The sequence below is a fragment of the Salmo trutta genome, unplaced genomic scaffold (assembly GCF_901001165.1).
Source record: "Salmo trutta unplaced genomic scaffold, fSalTru1.1, whole genome shotgun sequence".
In the NCBI taxonomy this organism is placed as follows: Eukaryota; Metazoa; Chordata; class Actinopteri; order Salmoniformes; family Salmonidae; genus Salmo; species Salmo trutta.
In genome coordinates this window covers 8073-18240 of record NW_021823267.1, presented here as the reverse complement: position 1 = coordinate 18240, position 10168 = coordinate 8073, and the positions used below count along the sequence as shown (strand labels likewise).

At 43.8% G+C, this 10168-nt stretch overlaps 1 protein-coding gene across 9 annotated transcripts; it reads left to right on the top strand.

Annotated features, from left to right (window-relative positions):
* The first annotated feature begins 44 nt into the window (after positions 1–44).
* On the top strand, positions 45–9197 carry LOC115189989 (Meckel syndrome type 1 protein-like). Of its 9 annotated transcripts, none has more exons than XM_029748518.1 (13): positions 45–346; positions 555–676; positions 838–896; positions 1029–1163; positions 1581–1678; positions 1838–1966; positions 2095–2200; positions 6394–6457; positions 6595–6778; positions 7510–7543; positions 8012–8072; positions 8306–8424; positions 8574–9197. In XM_029748518.1, the coding sequence occupies exons 1-8, from the start codon at positions 270–272 to the stop codon at positions 6418–6420; spliced, it is 753 nt and encodes a 250-aa protein (XP_029604378.1). In that variant the 5' UTR covers positions 45–269; the 3' UTR covers positions 6421–6457; positions 6595–6778; positions 7510–7543; positions 8012–8072; positions 8306–8424; positions 8574–9197. The 9 variants fall into 9 exon arrangements, with proteins under 9 accessions (XP_029604378.1, XP_029604377.1, XP_029604379.1 ...); XM_029748517.1 differs by lacking the exon at positions 7510–7543 and adding an exon at positions 7383–7450; XM_029748519.1 differs by lacking the exons at positions 7510–7543; positions 8012–8072.
* The last annotated feature ends 971 nt before the right edge of the window (positions 9198–10168 follow it).

The following is a 10168-nucleotide window of genomic DNA, read 5'->3' as shown; positions in this document are numbered from 1 at the left end:
CTGATATTACCTTACCTGTTATCAGTGGGGGGGTTTATTCTGCTGCTCTGGACTGGATCCCACGGTAGGTGGCGGTAGTGAACCAATGAATAGTTGGATTGCTCGCCAGAAACCCAACCAGGCAGGCAGACTGTTGTTACCATGCAACGAGCAGACGCTTGTGAAAAGTACTAGCTACAAAATTGTCTCAATTGCTTGCTGCGCGTTTGTGTGTATGTTGCTAATCTAGCTAGTTAGCTAGCCATCAATAAAGTTCCTAACGTTACAACATGGCAGACGGCTGCAGCACCGACACCGGAGAGGCTACCTATTGTTCCCGAGATGCTGTTAAAAACCTTACAATTAAGTAAGTTGCAGTTGGCCTTTGTGTGGCTTTTATTCCTTGCATTGCCATAAAAGCAAGACAATGTCGTTAGCTAACGTTAGCTCTCAAAGCAGATGATGATAAACACCCAGTATATTGCTTGACCTGATCCCTGAGTTTGCCATGAAAACATGTTATTTAGCTAGCTAGAATCCTGTTTACCTTGTTTATATTTACAATGGTGTTACAGGATCCATATTCAGAGATTCACCTCCACAGCAGCCCTCTCCCAACACCTTCAGCAGCAGGTTTTGACTCAACAGGAGAGGGGAGGCATTGAGCTGGACACCCTCAACTCACAGGCTCAATCAGGTATTAACACTTTTTTGAAACAGAAAGATGTTAGATGTTTTGAAACAGAAAGATGTTAGATGTTTTGATACAGAAAGATGTTAGATGCTTCTTAGTTGAGTAGATGTTATTTTCGTGGTGGCTAGATATTAAGGACCAGAACATCTTGGTTTTGTTTTCAGCCGGAGATGATGATGAGGAGCAGTTGGTGGTAGGCTGGCAGGAGAAGCTGTTCAGTCAGGTAGGTCCTCTACCAGTGTCCTTATAACAAATAAGACTTTACTGTTTAGGATAGTTTGATTTTGCATAGTAAGTTGTGTGTGTCTGTGTGTCTGTGTCTGTGTGTGTGTAATATGAAGTGGTTTTGTTCCAGAGTGAGTCAGTATACCAGACTCCACTGGAGAGACAGTACCACACAGAGATCATGGCTCTGGAGCGGACCAGGGGCAGACGGAACCGCAGGATTTTCACCTACACCGATTCTGACTGCTACACCAATTGGGAAGGGGTGGGTTTCTACTGAATCTCAATTTCTGTAACGGTTCCATAACCACAGACGCTGGGAGACAGGAAGCAAGTACAGGGTGAGGATTTATTAATAAATAGACATGAAACTAAAAAAGAACAGAGTCTGGACAAGAGAAACAAAACGACATCAATGTAGACAAGGGAATGAAACTGAGGAAGTGACAGATATAGGGGAGGCAATCAATGACGTGATCCAGGTGATTCCGTTGAAGCGCTGGTGCGCGTAACGATGGTGACAGGTGTGTGTAATGATGAGCAGCATGGCGACCTCGTGCTCCAGAGAGGGGGAACGGGAGCAGACGTGACAATTTCATTATTCAAAACAAAGAATTTACCTCGTTTCTGTCCCAAAGAAACGTTAGTGTTTTAAAGCTGTTTTTTGAAATAATCATTACAGGATTCCCAGAGTATGGTGAGGCAGGTCAAGTCCAACCCTACCTTCCTGGCACATAGGATGGCCAATGTCAGACACAGACGACAGGACAGACAGCCAGTGTAGGTCCCTGTTACTCACCAAAGTGAATTATTATTAAAGTGAATGTAATTGAAGCAACATTGATGTGTGATGTGCTGCTTTGAAGACAAACAGTGTACCAGTATGTTCACATTACCCTTGTATGCTAAATGTGTTTGTGGTATTCTGTTGGTCTGCAGTGACAGCACCTTCCCCAAGTCCAGGCTGATTACCTGGGAGCCCTCGGAGGACTTTGTGAAGACCAGCCACGTGGTCAACACACCTGTACAGACCATGCACATCATGGGGGACCTGGGACCACCGGGCAAGTGAGTAGCACAAGGGGAAAAACCACTATGTAGCCTATGCACTTATTACGCTGCTTTGTATGTAATAACTTTGAAGTAGATTCCAATTCAGGAATTGAAAAGTGGCATTGTATTCTTGTATTCCTCAGACTTGGCCAAAAGGAGAAGGAATGCTTGTTGTGCACGATAAGAGCAGATGGATATGGAGTGATTACCACCAAACCAGACTTCAACAAAGTTGTTTCATTAGCAAAGGTAATGTTAAATCTGATTTTATTTGTCACAGAATACAACAAGTGTAGACCTTATATTGAAATGCTTATTTCCGAGCCCTTATCCAACAAAGCAGTTTAAGAAAAATAAGTGTTAAGTAAAAAATTTGTATTTTGGACCTAGAATTGGCGCTCCGGTACCGCTTGCCGTGCGGTAGCAGAGAGAACATTCTATGACTAGGGTGTCTTGAGTCTTTGACAATTTTTAGGGCCTTATTCTGACAACGCCTGGTATAGAGGTCCTGGATGGCAGGAAGCTTGGCCCCGGTGATGTACTGGGACATACTCACTACCCTCTGTAGTGCCTTGCAGTCAAAGTCTGAGCAGATGCCATACCAGGCAGTGATTTAACCAGTCAGGGTGCTCTCGATGGTGCAGCTGTAGAATTTTTTTGAGGATCTGAGAACCCATGAGAAATCTTTTCAATCTCTTGTGGGGGAATAGGCTTTGTCTTGCCCCCTTCACGACTGTCTTGGTGTGTTTGGACCATGATACTTTGGTGATGTGGACACCAAGGAACTTGAAGCTCTGAACCGGCTCCACTACAGCCCCGTCGATAAGAATGGGGGCGTGCTCAGTCCTCCTTGTCCTGTAGTCCACAATCATCTCCTTTGTCTTGATCACATTGAGGAAGAGGTTGTTGTCCTTGCACCACATTGTCAGGACTCTGACCTCCTCCTTATAGGCTTTCTCGTTTTTGTCGGTGAATCAGGCCTACCACTGTTGTCATCGGCAAATGTAATGATGGTGTTGGAGTCGTGCCTGGCCGTCCAGTCATGAGTGAACAGGGAGTACAGGAGGGGACTGAGCATGCATCCTAGAAGTGCCCCCGTGTTGAGGATCAGTGTGGCGGATATGTTGTTTCCTACCCTTACCACCTGGGGGCGGCCCGTCAGGATTTCCAGGATCCAGTTGCAGAGTGCGGTGTTTAGTCCCAGGGTCCTTAGCTTAGTGATGAGCTTTAAGGGCACTGTGGTGTTAAATGCTGAGATGTAGTCAATGAATAGCATTCTCACATAGGTGCTCCTTTTGTCCATGTGTGAAAGGGCAGTGTGGAGTGCAATAGAGATTGCATCATCTGTTGGGGCGGTATGCATATTGGAGTGGTTCTAGGGTTTCTGGGATAATGGTGGTGATGTGAGCCATGGCCAGCCTTTCAAAGCACTTCATGGCTACAGATGTGAGTGCTACGGGTCGGTTGTCATTTAGGCAGGTTATTTTAGTGTTCTTAGGCACAGGGACTATGCTGGTCTGCTTGGAACATGTTGTTATTACAGACTCTGACAAGGAGAGTTTGAAAATGTCAGTGAAGACACTTGCCAGTTGGTCAGAGCATGCTCGGAGTACACAGCCTGGTAATCTATCTGGCCCTGCGGCCTTATGAATTTTGACCTGTTTAAAGGTCTTACATCCGCTGCGGAGAGCATGATCACACAGTCGTCCGGAACAGCTGATGCTCTCATGCATGTTTCAGTGTTACTTGCCTTGAAGCGAGCATAGAAGTTATTTAGCTCGTCTGGTAGGCTCGTGTCACTGGGCTGCTCTCGGCTGTGTTTCCCTTTGTAGTCTGTAATAGTTGGCAAGCCCTGCCACATCCGATGAGCGTCGGAGCCGGTGTAGTACGATTCAATCTTAGTCCTGTATTGACACTTTGCCTGTTTGATGGTTCGTCGGCGGGCATAGCGGGATTTCTTATAAGCTTCCGGGTTAGTCCCGCTCCTTGAAAGCGGAAGCTCTACCCTTTAGCTCTGTGCGGATGTTGCCTGTAATCCATGGCTTCTGGTATGGGTATGTACGTATAGTCATTGTGGGGACGACGTCATCGATGCACATATTGATGAAGCCAGTGATTGATGTGGTGTACTCCTCAATGCCATCGGATTAATCCCAGGAACATATTCCAGTCTGTGCAAGCAAAACAGTCCTGTAGTTTAGCATCTGCTTCATCTGACCACTTTTTTTTATAGACTGAGTCACTGATGCTTCCTGCTTAAAACATTTTTGTAAGCAGGAATCAGGAGGATAGAATTATGGTCAGATTTGCCAAATGGAGGGCGAGGGAGGGCTTTGTACGCATCTCTGTGTGTGGAGTATAGGTGGTCTAGAGTTAGTTCTTCCCCCCCCTCTGGTTGCACATTTAACATGCTGGTTGAAATTAGGTCAAACTGATTTAAGTTTCCCTCCATTAATGTCCCCGGCCACTAGGAGCGCCGCCGCTGGATGAGCGTTTTCCTGTTTGCTTATGATGGTATACAGCTCATTGAGTGCGGTCTTAGTGCCAGCATCGGTCTGTGGTGGTGGCTATGAAAAATATAGATGAAAACTTTCTAGGTAGATAGTGATGTCTGCAGCTTATCATGAAATACTCTAGCTCAGGCGAGCAAAACCTTGAGACTTCCTTAGATATCGTGCACCAGCTGTTATTTACAATATACATAGACCGTCACCCCTTGTCTTACCAGAGGCTGCTGTTCTATCCTCCCGATAGTGCATAACCCGCCAGCTGTATGTTATTAATGACGTCGTTCAGCCATGACTCTGTGAAACATAAGATATTACAGTTTTTAAGGTCCCGTTGGTAGGATATACGTGCTTTTAGTTCGTCCCATTTATTTTCCAGCTATTGTACGTTGGCTAACAGTACGGATGGCAAAGGCAGATTAGCCACTCTTTGCCTGATCCTCACATGGCACCCCGATCTCCTGCGAATCTGTCTTTTTTTCCTACGAATGACAGGGATGAGGGCCTGTTCAGGTGTCTGGAGTAAATCCCTCTCGTCTGACTCATTAAAGAAAAATTATTCATCCAATTCAAGGTGCGTAATCACGGTTCTGATGTCCAGAAGCTCTTTTCAGTCATAAGAGACGGTAGCAGCAACATTATGTACAAAATAAGTTTCAAACAATGTGAAAAAACAAACAAAATAGCACGGTTGGTTAAGAGCCAATAAAACGGCAGCCATCCTCTCCGGCGCCAGTACAATTTATTAGTCCATGTTACGGGGAACAAAGGGAATTTGGTTTTCTGAAGGGTTTGGTCACAGATCTGCCAGTTCAGATCAAATCCCACGTTTTGTTGCCTGACTCAGGACTCAAACCAGTGACCATTAAGTTACTGGACTAATTCTCTATCTTCCACCTTCTAACACTTTTTTTTATTTCACCTTTATTTAACCAAGTAGGCTAGTTGAGAACAAGTTCTCATTTACAACTGCGACCTGGCATGGGCTTCCTAGGCAAAGTTCCCTTTACACTATCCCATGTGCGTGTCTCATGATCTGGTAATGAGGTAGTCCTGCCTGCAAGTTTAAAATCAGTGTCACCCTCAGCTCAAGAGGGCATTACATCTTGGTCTAATGGTCAAGACACTGGTTTTTCCCATGGGAGGCCCGGGTACAGATCCTGCCCATGAAATGTGCACACCCCTCCCAAAGCACAATTCCACTGCTTCCACCAATGTAGTGTTTTTTTTGTTGCAAACAGCAATGTCTAAAAACAGCAATGTCTAAAAACCAGGTCTCCCTGCCCGTAGGCAAACAAATATATTTTTTGTAAATTCAGGCGGTCGCCCCAAACAGGTTTTGAAGCTGGGTCCATCAACTGTCAAGTCAACAGCTATGCCAAGATGTCCAAACCTCAAGATGAGGTTGCTCGGTGTTGAATTAAGATTGCTACATTATCTCCTTCCTTGGGAGAGCATTCTTTACAGCAAGTTTCTCACGTGTACACACATCTTTGATGGCTTCACAGTCACTATCCCACTACTGATTCAGATGTAACAAATTTGGGCGTAGCTCCAACTGGGACTTGAACCCCGGTCCAGCGACTAGCAAGCCAACACTTTATCCATTACACCAAGAGATCAGAAGGTGCTAAGTGTTGGGTTAAGCTTGCTACAATATATTCTTATATAGGGCAATGTGTGATCTAGGTGAGGCAGCATTGCCACTAGTGCTCCTGACACAGCCAAACACAATTTTTACCTTCTTAACCTTAACTAACCTAAAGTCAAATACATTTATACAAACCACCATGTGAGCAGCAAATTGAGCAGCAAATTTAGGGTTAATGGAGTGAAGTGGGTGATGGTAGGACCACCAGTATGAACTATGTCTATGAATGCATTACAAACACGGACAAATGCTCTTTATCAACACCATCTTTTCTGTGAAACTAGATATCAGCAATCAATCAACGAGACTAATGAAATGGAGCAAATGAAGACATTAGAACTGCTAAAGGTAATATATTATATTCTGAAACCAATTTCTTACTGGTAGATTTTGTACATGATCTGTCATTCCTGAGAGCGACGCTCTCTCTCCTCCCCTTCCCCCCCCCATCTCTCTTTTATGTGCTGGGGCGAAGTTTCCCCTAGATACAGATCTAGGATCAGCTTCCCCTTCCCAAACCTAACAAGGACCATTAGTGGGGGGAATTCAAACCTGATCCAAAGCCAGGGTCTATTTGGGGATCTTGTCCCATCCCCCAGAACTCTACATGTGGATGCGGCTTTCTCCAGCTCACCATGCTCACAAAGAAAACAGCAGTGTATTTCAGCTGTAAGTATTTTGAAATTACTAGCGATATTATTTTAAATTAATTTACCTAGCTTTGTTATTATTCAACAATAACTAGGCCAATGTAGCTGTAGCGGGTTACATTTCGTCGATGCATGGAAAAGTATTAGCTATGTTAAAGCATTATGTTAGCTAGCTAGCAGCTAGCTAGCGAGCCATTTTTCCTGGCTATACTGATAGGTTAATTAGCCAGCTAGCTGCTAAATGTTGCTGGAGTAGACATTAATACATTTCGGAATGGATTATTATTGCATTGCTTATCTTTGTTATGATGTCTTAGATGTTCTCATATGAAATAATTTTGTGTTGTGCATAATGTTAAAAAACTCCATAGGAGTAATGTTAAACTAGCTACTGGTAGCTAGTTATATTCTGATGCAAATGTGGTCCTAGCTCGGTAGCTTTCCTGTGGCAGGCCGAGTTATTTGCACTAGTCACAATGTGAGACATTTTGTTTAGCAGTGATTTTATTTTGAAATGGCAGCTAGGGATAGGCATTTGGAATATTTCACTATTCAAATATGGATATCCGGATGGTCCAAATACATTTTTTTTTTTTTGTGAAAACATGTTTTGTTTGCCTCAGGTCTGGCAGAGACAGTGCGGTGCTAGAAGGGAAGGCTTGATTGGGAGAGACAGTTGTTGCTGCCATAGGTAATCTGTCATACTATACATTATTAATGACATGTCTATTTTAAAAACGTTATCGTCAGAACACGGATAAAAGCAAGAATCTCTCGTGCCAAGGTATGTAGCCAACCGTCAACCACCCGTTCATTTCCTGCATTTTAAAGTGGCAATCGGCAGTTGCAAAATCCATTTTTGGACCTGCAATTTAATGATATTGATTCTTGAAGAATATAACTTATAAATGCCTCATGAGCTTAGTTCAACTGTTGTACCCCATCAGAACTCAACATATAAGCTTGTTTTACTCCAATGTGGGTAAACAAAGTAAATGTAAACAAACACTATATAGCATCAAAACATGGATCAATCCACTAATGGGGGGGAAATGTAGCCTCAAAACTAGCTGTTATTGGCAGAGAGATTTCAAACTTTTTGTTATTGGTCTATTAACTTAGACCACCTGGTGATGTCACCAAGCAAGCCAAAACTCCACCAATGCAAAACCTGCTGATTTAGAATGTCTTATGTAGATTGAAAATACAATCAGCAACTATCAGGAAGTTACACTGATACATTTTTTTATAGTTTCATCAGCTGTTGTACAAATATGATACAAAACACCAGCTGAGTGACACCGGCTGCATCAGTGAGTATGAACCTGACAGCTAAAACTCGAGTGACAGCTGTTCAGAACTGACTTAGCCTGGTAAATTTGTGACGGTAGACACCGGCTGATTTCGTAAAGCAAGGGAACAGCCGCAGTCCACCGTCAAACTTACCAGGCTGAGTGATTACTGAACAAAAATGTAATGTCGTTGCTTGCTAATATGTGGATTTGTTGTTACTCTTATGTATGTTCCATCTTTTTGTGTTTTTCAGGAAAGCCTGGGAAAGAACTGAAAAAACACACTAAAGAGTCAAGACAGACACCAGAAAGAGGCCCAAGAAGACTTGGAAGCAGGATCAGAGGACAGCAAGAGATGTTCAGAACTCACTCGGTAAGTTGGTGAGGGTACACTTTGAGACTGCTTACCTGACACGGGGGAAGTCTTTTCTTTTTATCTCCTCTCCCTTACCTTCCCTATGCCCCTCTCCCCTATTGTGTTGGACCATCATGTGTTTTAATCTTTTCTTTGTTTGCGATTAGGTTTGGAGAATGACTTCTCAACCCAAGAGGCCCAAGAGCAGCTGTGAGAAAGCATCAGTTTGGAAGCATTTGGGAAAATGTAAAGTGCTGAAGAAGGTTCCCGGCAAAGAGGATTGCCTGTTATGGGTCAGAGCCAGCTCTCAAAAACAGAACATGGAAAGACATAAAAACCTGGTGCACAACACAATGCAAACAGAAAAGGCTCTCCGCAGCCAGTAAAAGGCTAGCATGCCACGAAGCTGAAGTTCATACAGGTGAATGGGAGAGTTGTAAAAGACATAGCTCCAAAATGCAGGTCCTAGTTGAGCTCGTGAGCTAGTTCAGGTCTTTTTTGCATTTTTTGGGTTTTGTGGTGCAAACTTTAGTGTGTCGAGCATAACACGTCAACCCCGTTACCAATAGATAAAAAGGCAAGACATTTTTTAGCAATTTCATTTTTTGTCTGAAACTTCAAATTCAAAGCTTCCGTTCCCCTTGTCACAAGGGATTTATGCATGATTTGATATGAAACCCTGCCTCCCGAGTGGCACAGTGGACTTAGGCGCTGCATCGCAGTTGCTAGCTGTGCCGCTATAGATCCTGGTTCGGCTGCGACCCGGAGACCCATGGGTTGGCGCACAATTGTCCCAGCGTCGTCCGGTTTAGGGGAGGGTTTGGCCCGCAGGGATGTCCTTGTCCCATCACGCTCTAACAACTCCTGTGGCGGTCCAGGTGCATGCATGCTGACACGGTCGCCAGGTGTATGGTGTTTCCTCTGACATATTGTTGTGGCTGGCTTCCAGGTTAAGCAGGCATTGTGTCAGGAAGCAGTCTAGCTTGGCAGGGTCGTGTTTCAGAGGACCCATGGCTCTCTACCTTCGCCTTTCCCGACTCTGTAGGGAGTTGCAGCGATGAGACAAGACTGTAACTACCAATTGGATACCACGAAAATTGGGATGATAAAGGGGTTAAAATATATAATATGAAACCCTGTTATACTTTATTTGGCACTTAATAGGCACTTATTGTAGTCATTTTTTAAATGTAATCTCTTCAGATGGGAAACCGTTTTTTATTTTCATTTTTATACATTTGAATATGGTCTTTATAACAGAAGGTAAAATTAGGTTAACTTTTATTTATGAATATAAATTGGCAATATTCTAGTGGCCAATCTTCGTTGCAATAGGCCCATGAAATAATATCAGCTTTTATGATGCTGGTAAAGATAGTACCTTTACAGACGGCCCCTAACTGTGCAGTATAGCCTATAGGTTATACACTGAGTGTATAAAATAATAAGGACACCTTCCTAATATTTAGTTAGCCCCCCACCCCCTTTTGTCCTCAGAACAGCTTCAATTTATCGGGGCATGGATTCTACAAGGTGTTGAAAGCGTTCCACAGGGATGCAGGCCCAGGTTGAAGCCAATGCTTCCCACAGTTGTCAAGTTGGCTGGATGTCCTTTGGTTGGTGGAACATGAGCGTGAAAAACCCATCAGTGTTGCAGTTCTTGACACAAACCGGTGTGCCTGGCACCTACTACCATACTCCGTTCAAAGGTACTTAAATCTTTTGTCTTCACCCTCTGAATGGCAGACATACACTATCCATG

Bases quoted from the DNA above. Each gene is read 5' to 3' on its own strand.
- LOC115189989 (XM_029748519.1), top strand. From the start codon at position 270: ATGGCAGACGGCTGCAGCACCGACACCGGAGAGGCTACCTATTGTTCC. The intron at 347-554 runs GTAAGTTGCAGT...ATGGTGTTACAG, and splicing joins GTTAAAAACCTTACAATTAA to GATCCATATTCAGAGATTCA. The intron at 1,164-1,580 runs GTGGGTTTCTAC...TAATCATTACAG, and splicing joins GCTACACCAATTGGGAAGGG to GATTCCCAGAGTATGGTGAG.